At 44.8% G+C, this 18,483-nt stretch overlaps 1 protein-coding gene across 16 annotated transcripts in view; it reads right to left on the bottom strand.

The window, feature by feature from the left end:
• R3HDM2 (R3H domain containing 2) overlaps positions 1-18,483 on the bottom strand; it is a 172,200-nt gene that overhangs the window by 16,304 nt on the left and 137,413 nt on the right. For 9 of the 16 annotated variants that reach the window (XM_030939162.1, XM_030939164.1, XM_030939166.1 and 6 more), the window contains 5 exons: positions 15,954-16,186; positions 12,062-12,231; positions 3,792-3,893; positions 939-1,181; positions 200-326 (listed from right to left, as the gene is read on the bottom strand). In XM_030939162.1, coding sequence (XP_030795022.1) covers positions 200-326; positions 939-1,181; positions 3,792-3,893; positions 12,062-12,231; positions 15,954-16,186 — 875 coding nt within the window. The remainder of the gene's footprint in view (positions 1-199; positions 327-938; positions 1,182-3,791; positions 3,894-12,061; positions 12,232-15,953; positions 16,187-18,483) is intronic. The other 7 variants (XM_030939170.1, XM_030939168.1, XM_030939177.1 and 4 more) reach the window with 1 other exon arrangement.

The raw sequence follows: 18,483 nt of genomic DNA, 5'->3' as shown, positions 1-18,483 counted from the left end.
GGAGGTCACGGTCTATCTGTAATTTCCCTTCTCCATTCTATTCTATCTTTTCTTTTTCTGGAGAGCCTAGGTCTGTTCGTAGGACCCTAATCATTCCTGCCCCTAGACCCACCTTCATTTTAATGGAGAAGGTACTTCTTTCTTTCCTGGTGTGCCCTTCCCTTATTCACTGCCTTCTTAAACCAGTGGTTTCTCTTACCAGGCTGCTGGGATGGCTGAGGCAGCTGTTGACCACGTTGGGGGCTATAGGCCACCGGGTGAGAGAGAGGTCGATATTGCTGGTTGGAGTTAGGATATTGTCCAGGGGGATAGTAAGAAACCTGGATCTATGGTGAGAGGAGACAGATGTGTGAGAAGTCCCTAAAATTCAGCCGCAACATCAGCATACTACTATAAATGCCTCAAGATTGATGGCCAGAAGTATGTAAACGGAGATATTTTGGACCTGCAGTTGCAGTAAAACAAGGATTTATGTTACGTAGAAAGAAGACTTTCGGCCAGGCACGGTGGCTCAAGCCTGTAATCCCAGCACTTTGGGAGGCCGAGACGGGCGGATCACGAGGTAAGGAGTTCGAGACCATCCTGGCTAACATGGTGAAACCCCGTCTCTACTAAAAAATACAAAAAGCTAGCCGGGCGAGGTGGCTGGCGCCTGTAGTCCCAGCTACTTGGAAGGCTGAAGCAGGAGAATGGCGTAAACCTGGGAGGCAGAGCTTGCAGTGAGCTGAGATCCGTCCACTGCACTCCAGCCCTGGCCGACAGAGCGAGACTCTGTCTCAAAAAAAAAAAAAGAAAGAAGACTTTCTGGCTAGAACAACTCTCAAGTGCAAGGTAGGGAGAGGTATTCCCTCTGGTCTGTCTAAACTAGAGGAATAAAGAAAGTATAATACTAGACAAAATGAATTAAGTGATTTAAGCTGGGAACTGGAGCTGCTCACCTGTTGAGGGGGCTGCATGTACCCCTGGGGTGGCAGAACTTGCTGAGTAGGTGGTGCATGGCTAGAGGTGGAATAGTTGGAAGTGGGAAGGGGCTGACCCGTGGAAGCCATGATGAAGCTAGTCTGCTGAGGGTGCTGGGAGATAAGTGGGGTCTGGAATAGAGCTGCAGATGGGTCAGCTGCTTCAGTAGAACCTTGACGACTAAGGCTCATTTGTCCAAAGGGGTTGCTGAGGTCATCTGCCTGTTGAGAGAGTATAAGACGCAAGGATTGGGGCGGTATCAAACCTCATGTCTTTGGCTTCAACATAGACAGAGAGAAATAGCAATGCTTTTTACAACCTTCTTTAAAACAATGTGGGATAGTCCTACCTCTGTGCTGTGCTATGAAATGAATAGCTGTTGAAGCCCAACTCCACAGCCAGTCTCTCTATCACATATGAGGTAACAATGGTGACCCTGACTAATAATTGTGTGCTTTTTTTTTTTTTTTTTTTTTGAGGCACGGTCTCATTTTGTTGCCCAGGCTGGAGTGCAGTGGCTCAATCCCAGCTCACTGCAATCTCTGCCTCCCAGGTTCAAGCAATTCTCGTGCCTCAGCCTCTTGAGTAGCTGGGGTTACAGGCTCCTGCCACCAAACCCGGCTAACTCTTGTTTTTTGTTTGTTTCTTTGTTTGTTTTTTGAGTTGGAGTTTTGGTTCTTGTTGCCCAGCCTGTAGTGCAATGGTGCAGTCTTGGCTCACTGCAACCTCCGCCTCCCGGGTTCAAGCAATTCTCCTGCCTCAGCCTCCCAAGTAGCTGGTATTACAGGCATGTGCCACCATGCCCAGCTAATTTTTTTACATTTTTAGTAGAGATGGGGTTTCACTGTGTTGGCCAGGCTGGTCTCAAACTCCTGGCCTCAGGTGATCCACCCACCTCAGCCTCCCAAAGTGTTTGGATTACAGGTGTGAGCCACTGCGCCTGCCTAATTCTTGTATTTTTAGTAGAGACGGGATTTCACAATGTTGGCCAGGCTGGTCTTGAACTCCTGAACTCAAGTGATCAGCCCGCCTCGGACTGCCAAAGTGCTGGGATTACAGGTGTGAGCCACGGCGCCTGGCCTATGATTGTTGTTAGGGTTAGTCCCCGGCAAATGGGAGCAATGACACAATTACTATATACAGAAAAAAACAGGACAAACTAGTGGGTTAACGAAAAAGATTAAAGAGTCTTCCCATTTCCTGTCTTTCTCATGCCCCCGACCATAAAAAGGCCACTACATTGCCACAAATCCTGTTTTTATAATAAAGGACCCAGATAATACCTTGAGTGGATCATGGGTAGCTAGGTTCATGTGCCTTCACAGCTCTGCCTATGCAGCAGCAAGACTAGGGGCACCCACTCCTGCTGCTTATCTCCTTACTCCCTCTGGAGGTCATTTCCACCTTTGTTCTCTGACACTAGCCTAGAGTTCTCCTGCCCTTCAGAAACTACTTCCAATTCTCACCTCCAAAAGGAGGGCAGAGTGAGTGACTAAGCTGGAGGATAAGACTGACTGGCCAGGCTGTAATTGCCTTCTCTCTCAGCTCTGCTTCCTAAGCACCAAGGGTGATGGCGTTCCATCTCTCACTTGTATGGTGATAGGTTAGAGTTTGTTAGCTTCCTCTTCCTTTCTGCTCTCTGGACAGTAATTCTCTCTCTCTCACACACACACACACACACACACGCGCGCGCGAGCGCGCGCGAAACCAGCAGAAACTAAAAGACAATGCTTTTCTGTAGTTTCATTCCATTTTCAGGGATCTGATCTTCAAGTTAGCTCTTTTGCCACTTATTGGGCAGGAAAAGATGACAAGTGAACTGGATTGCAGATTATTTTGAACTCCATATTCCAGGACAATCAAAATGGAAATAAGAGGTAGGAGAAGGGAGGGGATTCTAGTGAAAAAGCAGATGTTAAGACAGAGTAAAACAATCCAGGGCTCCTACAACTATGACGGAAGTTTATCACCGATGAGGCAAATCAGATCTTCAAAGGATTTGTAGAGTACAAATGATTTAAACAGCATGTGCTATGCAGTGGATGAGGATTTTTAAAATATAAACTGACATAGTAAAATAGGGGAACAGTTTTAAGTTTTTGCCAGTGATACCAGAGAAGTCTGCAATTGCATTTTTTTTTTTTTTTTTTTTTTTTTGAGACAGTCTTGTTCTGTTGCCCAGGCTGGAGTGCAGTGGTGCAATCTTGGCTCACTGCAACCTCAGCCTCCCAGGTTCAAGCGATTCTCCTGCCTCAGGATCTCGAGTAGCTAGGACTACAGGTGTGTGCCACCACACCCAGCTAATTTTTGTATTTTTTGGTAGACATGGGGTTTCACTATGTTGGGCAGGCTTGTTTCGAACTCCTGACCTCAGGTGATCTGCCCGCCTTGGCCTCCCAAAGCGCTGGAATTACAGGCGTGAGCCATCACGCCCGGCCTGTGTTTTTATTTTTAAAGGAAATTATAGAGAACCATTCTGTGTAGAAGAAACTGGGTTCCTCAGACATGCCCAGGGAGCAAATTAGATTTAGGATGTACATGGTAGAGATGAAGAGCCTAGGTTATACCAACATCCAATTTCATTCTCTGTCCTGAAACTCAGGGGAACACAGTGTTCCTCTGTCTTACATTTAAGCATCTTTTGATGTGCTGTGATGAGGCCATTAGCATGGAGTATAGTTCAGCCTGTGCTGGCCCCTCAAGAAGAAATAGCTTTCAATATACCCTCCAAAAGCACAACATGCTTACAAGGCCATCACAGACTGACCCAGACATACCCACAGATACAGGCCACACATATACGAGACAAAAAGGGGGAATGGAGTTTATACCATGTTGTACTGCTGGGGCGGAGAGACTGGCAGAAGGACTTGGGGACAGGAGCTTGGAGAGAACTGAACAGGCTGCGGAGAGGGCTGCAGAGCCGGGACTGGCTGTGGACCAGCAGAGAGGCATGTGGAAAAGGGAAGAGAAAAGAGAGGCAGGGAGTGGGGCAGGGGGTGTGGGCAGAGATGGGGAGGGAAAGGGAAGGAACAATAAGGTTAATAATCATAGAAGAAATTTCACATGAGTAGCACGACTGCTGAGCAGGTAGGTGACCAAGCCCGGAACAGCTTGAAGATTTAACATCTCTTTGACAAACAGACAATCTCTCTTATCAGGGTAGACCTGCTGTACTCCCTTCCCCATTAGCCATTCAGAACCGTGCAGCTGTTGTGAGCAATCTGAGGACTCTCAGGGTCAGGGTCTACTGTCTGATTCCAAATACTTTTTTCCAAATAGCTTTTCCCAAAGCAGTTTTTCTGAACACACAATCCTGGGGAGCATGATCATAACCCTCCTTGACTGCCCACTTGAGAAGGGATTCCTGTCTGCACTGCTGCACTGCTTCTGCAGGAAGGGTCATCCAAGGTCTGGCTCAGCTGCTCCTGATTTCACACCACAGCTCTCCTAGAGGAAATACTCATTCACAAGGATCATCTCCCTCCCAAGGGCAGAGAAGGAAAAAACACCCAAGATCGTGCCTGCTTCTGGCTACTTCCTTCCACTCCATGATTGCTCCTCCAGGCTGTGACAGCAATATGAAAAATCCACCTCCACCCCGCAAGCAAACAGGAAAGATTTAGGAATAAAATATAAATAGCTTAGCTTTAGTTTTTGTCCCTTCAGTCCCCCTTCACTAGCCTCAAGCAGGAGGATTTGTTTACTAGGAACACAGAATGTTCTAAATCAACTAGTGGGTAGTTATTATTTTTTCCTTCCCTTCTTCCCCTCCAGGCATTTTGATCACCTCATCAGTTCTCTAGTCATAGTCCCTGGTGGTAGGAGAGATGAGAGAAGGAGAGAGGCAAGTAAGGGGAGAAAATAACATTTGTATATATTATTTTATCATATACATTGTCTCATTACAGCCTCACACAAGAATCCTATAGGGAGATATAACTTGTATTTGCAATTTAAAAAGGCTCAGATAAATTAAATCACTCATCTAGGCTTACACAGTTAATATGGCAGAGCTGAGATTGAAATCTAGTTCTGCCTGGCATAGGTTCTTTCTACTCCACTCTAGTAGTGGGGAGGAGGTGAAGGAAGAAGTCAAGCAGAATTATCCAAGCACCTTCCACAGGCTCCTCGCTCCACATTTAGAGCATTAAGATGTGTGGGGCCACAGTATCGATATCCTCTCCTGCCACACATCTCCAGAGTTTCTTTCACAGAAGGGACTAACAGTTCAGGAGGCAGAGTACAGGAATTAGAAGACTCCCCAAAGAGGAGAATACTCTGGAGGTCTCAGCAGAGGACCTGATATCTGAATTAAATAAAATGTAAGTAATTTTGGTTAGGTAAAATTATGGCGAATCCACTGCGTGACCTGGGAGAGTTGCTGCTGTAGCCTTGAAAATAAACTCTTAGCTCTACTGGCACACCTATTTTCTGTCAGATAACGGCATTCCAAATATAAGTGATAGACAAGATGCTCAGCATCAGCTGCTTATACTGGTGGCTTTCATACACATTTTCTATTATCCCAATTCTCTTCATTCTTTTGGAGAAGGGTCTATCTTGGATCAGGGCATATATATTCCGGGGGGAAAAGGACAGTAAAGTGGCAAAAAAAAAAAAAAAAAAAAACAGCTGCCTGCGGTGGCTCACACCTGTAATCCCAATACTTTGGGAGGCTGAGGTGGGCGGACCACCTGAGGTCAGGAGTTCAAGACCAGCCTGCCCAACATGGTGAAACCCCATTTCTACTAAAAATACAAAAATTAGCTGGGTGTGGTGGTGTGTGCCCATAGTCCCAGCTACTCAGGAGGCTGAGGCAGGAGAATCACTTGAACCTGGGAGGCAGACGTTGCAGTGAGCCAAGCTCGCGCCATTGCACTCTAGCCTGGGCAACAGAGCAAGACTCAGTCTCAAACAAAACGAAACAAAACAAAACTGTCTTGTTTTCCCCACACTTGTAGGTTGTGACTAAAGAGTAAAGTGAGAAGAAGTGATGCTCCTCTTAGGCCTCCCCTAACTGGGGAAAGGCAGTGATACGGGCAGGGATATCAGTGTTATTTTTTTAGTTACTCCACAGCTATCCTCAGCTGTAGTTCTCTTCTTGAAGGGTGTCAAACTCCAAAGCCAGGGAAGCTCTGAAAAACCATGAGGAAATTTATTTTTAAAAAACTTAGGAAGGCTGGGTGCAGTGGCTCACGCCTGTAATCCCAGCACTTTGGGAGGCCGAGGCGGGCAGATCATGAGGTCAGGAGATCGAGACCATCCTGGCTAACACAGTGAAACCCCATCTCTACTAAAAATACAAAAAATTAGCTGGGTGTGATGACGGGCGCCTGTACTCCCAGCTACTTGGGAAGCTAAGGCAGGAGAATGGCGTCAATCTAGGAGGTGGAGCTTGCAGTGAGCCGAGATTGTGCCATTGCACTCCAGCCTGGGTGACAGAGCGAGACTCCGTCTCAAAACAAAAACAAAAACAAAAAAAAACTTAGGAATATACCGAACCAAGGAGCTGAAAGACCTCTACATGGAAAACTACAAAACACTGCTGAAAGAAATCATAGCTGATACAAACAAATGGAAACACATCTCATGCTCATAGATGGGTAGAATCAATATTGTAAAAATGACCATACTGCCAAAAGCAATCTACAAATTCAAGCAATCCCCATCAAAATACTACCATCATTCTTCACAGAATTAGAAAAAAAAATTCTAAAATTCATATGGAACAAAAAAAGAGCCCCCATAACCAAAGCAAGACTAAGCAAAAAGAACAAATCTGGAGGCATCACACTATCTGATTTCAAACTATACTATAAGGCCATAGTGACCAAAACAGCATGGTACTGGTATAAAAATAGGCACACAGACCAATGGAACAGAATAGAGAACCCAGAAGTAAACCCAAATACTTACAGCCAACTGATCTTTGACAAAGCAAACAAAAACATAAAGTGGGGAAAGGACACCCTTTTCAACAAATGGTGCTGAGATAATTGGCTAGCCACATGTAGGAGAATGAAACTGGTTCCTCATCTCTCACCTTATACAAAAATCAACTCAAGATGGATTAAGGACTTAAATCTAAGACCTGAAACTAAAAATTCTAGATGACATTGGAAAAACCCTTCTAGATGTTGGCTTAGGCAAGGATTTCATGACCAAGAACCCAAAACCAAATGCAATAAAAACAAAGATAAATAGCTGGGACTTAATTAAACTAAAGAGCTTTTGCATGGAAAAACAAACAAACAAACAAAAAACAGCAGAGCAAACAACAGACAACCCACAGAGTGGGAGAAAATCTTCACAATCTATACATCTGACAAAAGACTAATATCCAGAATCTACGACAAACTCAAATAAATCAGTAAGAAAAAAACAATCCCATCAAAAAGTGGGCTAAGGACATGAATAAACAATTCTCGAAAGAAGACAAATGGCCAACAAACACATGAAAAAATGCTCAACATCACTAATGATCCGGGAAATGCAAATCAAAACCACAATGCGATACCACCTTACTCCTGCAAGAGTGGCCATAATCAAAAAATCAAAAAACAGTAGATGTTGGCATGGATGCAGTGTCAGAGAACACTTCTACACTGCTGGTGGGAATGTAAACTAGTACAGCCACTTTGGAAAACAATGGAGATTCCTTAAAGAACTAAAAGTAGGGCCGGGTGCAGTGGCTCACGCCTGTAATCCCAGCACTTTGGGAGGCCGAGGCGGGCGGATCATGAGTTCTGGAAATCGAGACCATCCTGGCTAACATGGTGAAACCCCATCTGTACTAAAAATACAAAAAAATTAGCCGGGTGTGATGGTGGTCACCTGTAGTCCCAGAGATACTTGGGAGGCTGAGGCACGAGAATGGTGTGAACCCGGAGCTTGCAGTGAGCCGAGATCGCGCCACTGCACTCCATTGCGCCACATGCACACTGCTCTGGGCGACAGAGCAAGACTCTATCTAAAAAAAAAAGAACTAAAAGCAGAACTACCATTTGATCCAGGAATCCCACAACTAGATATCTACCCAGAGGAAAAGAAGTCATTACACAACAAAGATACTTGCACATGCATGTTTATAGCTGCACAATTCACAAATGCAAAATCATGAAACCAACCCAAATGCCCATCAATCAATGAGTAGATAAAGAAACTGTGGTATATACACACAATGGAATACTATTCAGCCATAAAAAGGAATGAATTAACAGCATTTGCAGCGACCTGGATGAGATTGGAGACTATTCTTCTAAGTGAAGTAACTCAGGAATGGAAAACCAAACATTGCACATTCTCACTGATATGTGGGAGCTAAGCTATGAGGATGCAAAGGCATAAGAATGATAAAATGGGCCAGGCACAGTGGCTCACGACTATAATCCTAGCACTTTGGGAGGCTGAGGTGGGCAGATCATGAGGTCAGGAGTTTGAGACCAGCCTAACCTACATGGTGAAACCCCCATTTCTACTAAAAATACAAAAATTAGCTGGGCGTGGTGGTGCATGCCTGTAATCCCAGCTACTCAGGAGGCTGAGGCAGGAGAATTGCTTGAACCGGGGAGGTGGAGGTTGCAGTCAGCCAAGACTGTGTCACTGCACTCCAACCTGGGTGACACAGTGAGACTCCGTCTCAAAAGAAAAAAAAAAAAAGAATGATAAAATGGACTTTGGGGACTTGGGGGGGAAGAGTAGGAGGGGGGCAAGGGATAAAAGACTACAAATATGGTAGTGTATACTGCTCGGGAGATGGGTGCACCAAAATCTCACAAATCACCACTAAAGAGCTTACTCATGTAACCAAATACCACCTGTACCCCAATAATTTATGGAAAAGTAATGAAGAAAAAAAAAAAAAAAAGAGACTGGCCCTGAGGAATGTGGCTGCCACCTACTGGCAAATTCTGGGCTCGTTCACTGGCTCTCGGATGCCTGATGACAAGAGGAGGCCCAGAGAACTCCTTTTCAAGAAGTCTACTTCATTTTAAGTAAATTGGGCAAAAGGGAGCCCCTGGCCCTTTAGTCTTCAGCCTCACCCCTGGTTTCACAAGCTTCACTGACACACAATTTGAAGGCCTACTTGGACAGAGGAGGCCCGCCAGGAAGGGAAAGATCATGGTTTAATCAGTACTGTTCCCAGACCTGGGGCAAGTGCCTTGTGTGACAGAGTTAAAGTTAAAAACCCTCCCTCAAAGATTTTTTTTTTTTTTTTATTTTTAGGCAGAGTCTCGCTGTGTTGCCCAGGCTGGAGTACAGTGGTACAATCTCAGTTGACTGCAACCTCTACCTCCCAGGTTCAAGCGATTCTCATGCTTCAGCCTCCCAAGAGGCTGGGATTACAGACGTGCACCACCACACCCAGCTAATTTCTGTATTTTTAGTAGAGACGGTGTTTCACCAGGTTGACCAGGCTGGTCTCAAACTTCTGGTTTCAAGTAATCTGCCCTCCTCAGCCTCCCAAAGTGCTGGGATTACAGGTGTGAGCTACTGCACCCAGTCTCAAAGTTTTTCTTCTACAGGAAAAGCTTTAGAATAAGCACAGTGGTGTTTGTGTGTGCACGTGATCACTTATTTAATCCGTGCACAGTTATGTGCCATTAGAAACTGAACAATAATTATTCTCAGGCTCAGCAGCTTCGGTCTAGGGAGCCCCCAGTGCTGAAGGCCAATCAGGGAAAAAGAAAGCAAAAGAAAGAAAGAAAATGGCAGTAGAAAGAGGAATAAAAAAAGAAAAAGGGTGAAAAAGTGGAGAAGAAGAAAAAAGGAGATACATACAGTGACAAGGTGGGATAATTTTTAGCAGCTTCCATAAATGCTTCCAGGGCATCAAAACTTGGACAAGATTCTTTCATTTGGAGTTAGTGATCACAATTAATCTCAAGAATGAACTGTGAAGAGAACAGGAATCTCTGCACTAAGTAGTGTTCCCTTACCCCCAAGCTATAGCACCTAACCTGGCACCACACTCCCCACAGGAGATAAGCCAAGCCAACGATCGACCAATTGACCCTCACAATCCAGTAGCAGGAATAGAACCTGAGTAGAAGATTGGGGTTTAGGGCCAGTCACTTGGACATTCTGTATAAATTTCAGTCCCAAATGGTTCTTCTTTTACCTCTTTATTCCTCTCCCACTCTTGCTGTCTGTTTCTAGGTATGAGATGATAGGTGGAAGGTGGAGGCAGATGGGAGACTAAGGGAGAAAAGGGAGCAAGACTATTACAATACACCTTTTGGGGGAAAAAAAACCCAGAAAATATTAGGACCTTGGAAAAGCAAGTCATACACATAAAAAAACACAGTAGCAGACAGCAGAAGGAGAAGCACAGTTTACCCACTTACAGGTTTGAATTAAGACACAGACAGAGAAAAGAACACATACACACTATGCTTCAGTAGGGAGCAAGGTAAACTGAAGTGAACGAGACTTACTGGGGTAGATGGTGGTAGAACAAAAAAGTTAGGACCATAGAAAGAACTGACTTAGACTAAGATAGAGGGCTGCAATGACTTGCATGCAAATTACATTTAGACACAAAGTAGGATTTCCTAAATCTTCACTGTTCTTTATTTCAGCTTCATTTCACAATATTTGAGATAGGGCAATACTGGGCCATTCTGGGGTCTTTGCACTCTAGTTTCTAGTTCATGGGGTATTAGTGTTTGGGACTTGCTTCTTACACCTCGGGAAGAAATATATCTAAGGCCAAGCTGGACTAATAAGCAGGGGGATGAGGGAGCCTGGGAGGTGAAATGACAATGTAAACTGCAGCAGAAAAGACCGCAGACATATAGGCTTTCCAGCTACAAGAGAATACTTCAGGATAAAGTATGGGACTCTCCTCACAAAGAGCTCTATTCATGTGAGAAGAGAGTAAGTGAAGATCTCAGCACAGCTCTGCTCAGATTATTAAGGTGACTTTTTTTTGTTTGTTTTTTTAAGACAGAGTCTTACTCTGTTGCCCAGGCTAGAGAGCAGTGGCGCGATCTCAGCTCACCACAACCTCTGCCTCATGGGTTCAAGCGAGTCTCCTGCCTCAGCCTCCCTAGTAGCTGGGATTACAGGTGCCCGCCACCATACCTGGCTAATTTTTGTATTTTTAGTAGGGACCGGGTTTCACCATGTTGGTCAGGCTGGTCTTGAACTCCTGACCTCAGGCGATTCACCCGCCTCAGTCTCCCAAAGTGCTGGGATTACAGGCTTGAGCCACCACGCCCTGCCTTAAGGTGACTTTTAAACATAGTCACCTTAATGACACTGGCCAGGCATGATGGCTCATGCCTGTATCTCAGCACTTTAGGAGGCTGAGGAGGGAGGATCACTTGAGCCCATGAGTTTGAGACCAGCCTAGGCAACATAAGCAGGATCCTGTCTCAAAATAATAGTAACAACAATACATTTTTTAAAAATTAAAAGAAAAAAATAAAACAGAATACTAAAGTTCTGGTTTAGAACAGGACCTGATTCTTAGATGACCTTCCTGGTCTCCACAGATGCAAAACTTCACTTAAACTCTAGTTGGTACCAACATTTACCAGTCCAGCAACAGAAGGAGAAGGATACAGCCCTTTTGAGTCACGGAAAACAAAGACATTTGGAGCCTTGTGTTTCATGGCATATGTATGGCAGGGGTCTTGAGTGTTATTTCTTTTTTCCCCAAACCCTAACACATAAATACGTGTTTATGGGTCCACATAGTTGGCCAGATGATGGTGGAAGTTATAATCTTTTCAAGTTCCATATATAGATGTAATGGAAAAAAATGCCTTGTTAATTACACACAGACATAGAGGGAGATGGGGTATAGTAGAAATGTGGTATGAAATAAAAGATTCTACTGACAATGTTCAGGAGGCAGAGGAAGAAATATAAAGCAAAAAACCCTCAAGCTGACTCTACTAAGAGTTATTTGGCAAAACCTTTGCCCAAGGTTCTTCTTTCCCTACAACTAACAAATGAGAAATGGGGGAGAGAGTGGCGTGTCTCCAAAAACTGATCCTTCCTGCCACCCACAGCACAAGAGACATGACAGTACATCTAAAGTTTGCTTGAATCAGAGCGAAGAGGACTCTGACACTGAGTGGTGACTCACCTGTGAGATCATGTGATTATTCAAGGGTGGCTGTTGCTGAGGCGTGGGTGGGAGAGCAGGAAGTTGCTGCTGCTGCTGCTGCTGCTGCTGGGCAGTACAAGGGAGAAGGCCCCGGACAGACTGGGATGAGGTGACCTGGTTGCACACTTCTGGGGCACCTAGTGCCATACCTAAGGCAAAGAAGAAACCCACGAAAAGTTGTTAAGCACAAGCCATGAACACATTATCCCTGGAAGGCTTAGTCAGAGGGCTCTACTTTTTCTTTGTCTTTCCTCTTTATTCCCTTTTGTCCCCTCCCCTACTGTCTTTTGAAGATTCACAGATGAGCACAGATGCATTTCAGCTGCCTTGCTGATGCCAGTCCTCCTCTTTGCAGGCTTTTGCTCCCTAGGGACAGGAACCACCTTGACTGTCAATGTTTGGTTATGAAATTGAACAAAATGTGAGGCTGCTGAAGCTCCTCCCCTGAAGTGCCTGGAATCTGTCCATCACACTTAGATAGCTGAAAACATGAATGCTTACTTTCTGGGAAAGCACAGATTTTTGGTCTCTTAAGAGATCTGTCTTTTTGCTAGAGAGAGAGAGAGAGAGAGATCTGTCTTCTTGCTAGAGAGAGAGAGAGACAGAGAGAGAGAGAGAGAGAGATCTGCTTTCTCTTTGCTTTCTTCTCAATTTGCAGTATCTCTTATAAAAGTTGCTGAGGGGCGGGTGTGGTGGCTTACGCCTATAATCCCAGGACTTTGGGAGGCTGAGGCGGGTGGATCACCTGAGGTCAGGAGTTTGAGACCAGCCTGGCCAACACAGTGAAACTCTGTTTCTACTAAAAATTATCTGAGCTTGGGGGTGGGCGCCTGTAATCCCAGCTACCTGGGAGGCTGAAACAGGAGAATCGCTTGAACCCAGGAGGTGGAGGTTGCAGTAAGCTGAGATAGCACCATGACACTCCAGCCTGGGCAACAAGAGTGAGACTCAGTCTCAAAAAAAAAAAAAAAAAAGTTGCTGAGAAAACTTCAAGCATACACATGGGCACATGCATACACGTAACTTTATCCAACTATTTTCCCCATTTCTAGGCTCTCAAGGCATGAACTCATTCAACACAACATACTTTTACTGAATATCTACTATGTGCCAGGCACTGTATAATGAACTAAAGACATAAACATGAGTGAAACACAGTCCTTGCCCTTAACAGCAGAGGAACTTATTTATTTCTTTGAGACAGAGTCTCACTCTGTCGCCCAGGCTGGAGTGCAGTGGCACAATCTTGGCTCACTGCAACCTCCACCTCCCAGGTTCAAGCGATTCTTCTGCCTCAGCCTCCCAAGTAGCTGGAATTACAGGCACCCACCACTACGCCCAGCTAATTTTGATGTTTTTGGTAGAGACAGGGTTTTGCCTTGTTGGCCAGGCTGGTTTCGAACCCCTGGCCTCAAGGGACCCGCCTGCCTCTGCCTCCCAGAGTGCTAAGATTACAGGTGTGAGCCACCATGCCTGGCCGACAGCACAGGAACTTCTGATGGGCGATAGACATCCACACGACAATTATAATCTGGTAAGGATAAGGAATACATCAGTGATATCGACAAAGTTGTATGAAAGCAAAGATGAGGAAGCAAAAACTCCTGGGAGGGTCAGGAAAGGATTTAAAGAGAGGTCAGCAGGAAAGCTGGGGTTGAAGAATGACAGATGCTTGTAAGACCAAGAGGGAACAAAGCTAATGACATATTCAAGAAATGGTTGGTGGGTGTGGTGGCTCATGCCTATAATCCCAGCAGTTTGGGAGGCTGAGGTGGGTGGATCACCTGACATCAGGAGTTTGAGACCAGCTTGGCCAACATAGTGAAACCCCATCTCTACTAAAATTTTGTAAAAATACAAAAAATTAGCCGGGCATGGTGGTGGGTGCCTGCAATCCCAGCTACTCGAAAGGTTGAGGCAGGAGAATCGCTTGAACCCGGGCGGCGGAGGTTGCAGTGAGCCGAGGTCGTGCCATTGCACAACAAGAGCGAGACTCCATCTCAAAAAAAAAAAAAAAAAAGAAAGAAATGGTTGGAAAGAAGGAAAGATTTGGAAATTAGACAGCAATGGCAAACCGGAGTCAGAAAGTTATGCTATATAAGTAGTTTGGATTTTACTATTCAGGTGATGATGCAGAAATGAACATTTTTAAGGAGCACTGATGTGTTTAGATCTGTTTTAGATTGGCAAACTGGCTAAGCAACCAGGCACAATGGCTCACATCTGTAATCCCAGCTACTTGGGAGTCTGAAGTGGGAGTATCATTTGGGCCTGGGAGTTCAAGGCTGCAGTAAGCTATGATGGTGCCACTGCAATCCAGCCTGGGTGATAGCAAGACCCCGACTCTTGAAAAAGTAAAAAAAAAAAAAAAAAAATCAATAAAAAGAGCTGAGAATGGAGTAGAGATATCAGTTTGGGTGCCAGTGTCATGGTTACATAAAAGAAAATAAAAGCCTGGATAAAGGCTGAGGCAGTGGGATTAGAAAGGAGGTAACAGGCCGGGCGCGGTGGCTCAAGCCTGTAATCCCAGCACTTTGGGAGGCCGAGACGGGTGGATCGCGAGGTCAGGAGATCGAGACCAACCTAGCTAACACGGCGAAACCCCGTCTCTACTAAAAAATACAAAAAACTAGCCGGGCGAGTTGGCGGGCGCCTGTAGTCCCAGCTACTTGGGAGGCTGAGGCAGGAGAATGGCGTAAACCCGGGAGGCGGAGCTTGCAGTGAGCTGAGATCCAGCCACTGCACTCCAGCTTGGGCAACAGAGCGAGACTCCATCTCAAAACAAAAAAAAAACAAAAAAAAACAAAAAAAAAAAAAACAAAAAAAAAAAAAAAAAAGAAAGGAGGTAACAGAGAAGGGCAGCAGAGACCTAGGGGTCAGAGGCAAAATCTTCAGCACTACTGATGCCTTTTGAGAATAACTACAGAACTTCTGGGATGAGATTCAGGCAATTCTTCAAAGAGAGAAAGATGATGAAATAAGAGGTCTAAATGCCCTTCTGCTAAGAGTGCAGCAGAAATAGATGGAGAGTTGATGGGTGGTTACAGAGCTTTCATGTGGAACATAGAAATGTCTGCTCCTTTCCAGTGACTGAGCTCCAGGGAAGCAGTCATAGCAGCATCCCTCTAAATTCTAGCCTATTGGCTGGTATCAATTAATTACAAACAACTAAACTCTAAGGATTCCTTCTGCTCTACAAAGCCTCTACAATCTCAAGAGTCACAGAATGAAAGTGGCTATCATTTTTATCTTAGTATATAACTTGAGACATAGGCTGATATGGATGTTCCACCTTAGATGAAAATCAGAGAAAATAATATAATCAAAATCAATTCTTTTTTTTTTTCTTTTTTTCAATCAGGCATAAGGTTTGAAAGAAAATGAGGAGGACTAAATCCAAGCAAGGACAATGGATCCAAAATTCAAATTTCCCTTTGCATGGCTGTATTAGATTTCCAGGAAACTATACTGGGACAAATGTTTTATTAAAAGTAAATAAGGGCTGGGCGCGGTGACTCACACCTGTAATCCCAGCACTTTGGAAGGCTGAGGCAGGTGGATCACCTCAGGCCAGGAGTTCGAGACCAGCCTGACCAACATGGTGAAACCTCACTTCTACTAAAATTTCAAAAATTAGTCAGGTGTGGTGGCACAAGCCTGTAATCCCAGCTATGCAAGAGGCTGAGGCAGGAGAATCTCTTGAACCCGGGAGGTGGAGGTTGCAGTGAGCTGAGATCACACCACTGCACTCCAGCCTGGGCAACAGAGGAGACTGTCTCAAAAAAAAAAAAAAAAGTTAAGTATCAGTGATGTTTCACAGGAGACAAGCAAGAAGGGATGGATATGACAGGAAGAAAAGAAGCTGTAATACCTGGCCTGGCGATCCTTCCTGCACTGCTGCCTTTACTGCTGCCGATACTGTCACCTCGGGTAAGGATAGAGATTCCACTGAAGCTGCTGGCTTTGGTGACAGGGGGTCGCATGCTCCGGACAGAGCCATCAGAGTCTGTGCTGCTCCAAGGGCGTGGCTCCAGGGATTTGAGTTCGCTGTCTGTGCTGCTCTGGCGGCTGCTTGAGGTACGGCTCAGCCCTTCACGGTTCCCCCTGCAGAGACCATAGTGGTCAGAGCTCCTCCCACCCACCATTTTAGCAGAAGGGCTAGGAGATAATTCATTTCTATTCTCTCAATAACAAAGAATGAATAAGAATTAAAGGGAGGATGGACACTGACTTATTGTTAGTTGGCTGGCCAACTAAGAGTTGATGGGAGCAGACAGAACAAGATCCAGTACAGTAACAAATAACACAGAGGCAAATCTGGAAGACAGTGTGCTGGCAACTAATTTAATACATCAGACCAGAGGTGGATGGGAAACCATATACATGATGCTGAGATTGGCTGTGGTCTCTTCCCCACCCTGAGGGTAATCCCACACATGCAAGAAATAATGGGGAACAGAGGGATACCAGTTCCTTCTGAAAGTTCTTAAAATAAAAGGACTCCGGCCGGGTGCGGTGGCTCAAGCCTGTAATCCCAGCACTTTGGGAGGCCGAGACGGGCGGATCACGGGGTCAGGAGATCGAGACCATCCTGGCTAACCCGGTGAAACCCCGTCTCTACTAAAAAATAAAAAAAAATTAGCTGGGCGAGGTGGCGGGCGCCTGTAGTCCCAGCTACTTGGGAGGCTGAGGCAGGAGAATGGCGTAAACCCGGGAGGCGGAGCTTGCAGTGAGCTGAGATCCGGCCACTGCACTCCAGCCTGGGCGACAGAGCAAGACTCCGTCTCAAAAAATAAAATAAAATAAAATAAAATAAAAATAAAAATAAAAATAAAAGGACTCCTAGAAGTTGCTATTGCTAAAAGACAGGAGTAGACGATGACTTGGATAAAACCCACAATGGGTCTTCCACATAACACATGTCCACATGTCTAAGCCAGCAGAGGTGCTGCTTATGGCCATCCTTCCAAGAGTTGCAAGAAGAGTATAGTGAACTAAAGGGGCACTATGGAAAACTCAGTTTGATAGTGTAGGATTGATCCAACCTATTTTGTGGAAATTCCATGTTACTGTCTGCGAACAATTGGTTTCAGGATCTCTAAGCGCTAAAGTCTTCAGCAAATACGCTCTTGGGACTCAGGAGGGCAAGGAGCAGGGGGGCTGACTGTGCTTAGTTGCCTTCATATTCATAATCCTATCTCCCTAAGCAAAACTATTAAGGAAAGGGATTCTCCCTCTCTTATTTGGCTCTGGAAGCATCAGGGTTATCGTGATGTTACAATCACTGTCTATGATTATTACCAGCTGTATGCCTCAAGATAGCCAGGTTGGCCTAAAAACCCTGTCTTGTTGAGCTCTCATTGCTTCTTAATCATTAAGCAACAAAGAACCAGCAATTTTTCTTTGATACCCCACATCCCCAACAACTAATGACCTAAGGAAACCAAATATCAACAATTACAAAGATTTTGGTAGGTATACCAAGGAATAATTAAGCAAAAAATCATTGTAGTTTGGGCTCCCTTCTTTTTACCACCATCCCATCAAAAGCAAATAGAAAACCCCATTCCAATCCCACTGGCTCCAAAGGCACTAGGCTCAGAGTTATTTTAATACAGAAAGGCGTTTTTCTTAAGGGTGTTAATATTAAAGAAAACACCTTTCTTTATTAGAATACCTACTCCAAAGACACTGTAGGAAAAATGGGCAAAATACATGCGAGGGTCCTTCTTTTAGGTTTTAGTGAAGCCAATCACGATGAGCTAAGAATACACTGGCACAACGGGTTAGGAACATGCTAACTCTTCTCTGCAACTCCAAGAGTGAGTGTGTGTGTGTGTGTGTCTGTGTGTGTGTGTGTGTAAGCACTTAAATGCTTCTCTCTATATAGTTAGTGAATTAAAAAGTATTTCTGTTTCTCCAAAGCTTTACCCCTTTCCTTGGAATGTCAAAAGTAGAATGGGAAACAAGAAAGAAGTGTAAATTAGGTACTCTCCAGGAACAAAACCAGACCTGAAGTGAGAGACAATAGCTACATCTCAATGGACAAAGGCAAGTATACTAAGAGGACTCAATAAAAATGAGTGTGTTTGTGGGGTAAGGGAATACAGCAGTGGCAACAGATGAGGCTGCTCATTAGACATTAGAGCTTGAATTTTGCAAGACAAGTCCTAAAGGCTTTTCCACTGAAAAGGAAATCCTGCCATTTATTTTCTCTTGCTACTAGAGGTAGACAGTGAACAAGGCAACTTTAAACCAAATACCTTGAAAAGCTACGGCCAAAATGGCAGCACTTCTATACTTATCCAGTTTCCCCAAGACAGTGATGACCAAACGCTCAAAATGTAGACTGCCTGATGATATTCTGACTAACCTGGGTTAGCATACTACTCCCCTGAGAC

The sequence above is a fragment of the Rhinopithecus roxellana genome, chromosome 10 (genome assembly GCF_007565055.1).
Source record: "Rhinopithecus roxellana isolate Shanxi Qingling chromosome 10, ASM756505v1, whole genome shotgun sequence".
In the NCBI taxonomy this organism is placed as follows: domain Eukaryota; kingdom Metazoa; phylum Chordata; class Mammalia; order Primates; family Cercopithecidae; genus Rhinopithecus; species Rhinopithecus roxellana.
Note: the sequence above shows the minus strand (reverse complement) of the source record. Positions and strands in the feature narration are given on the sequence as shown.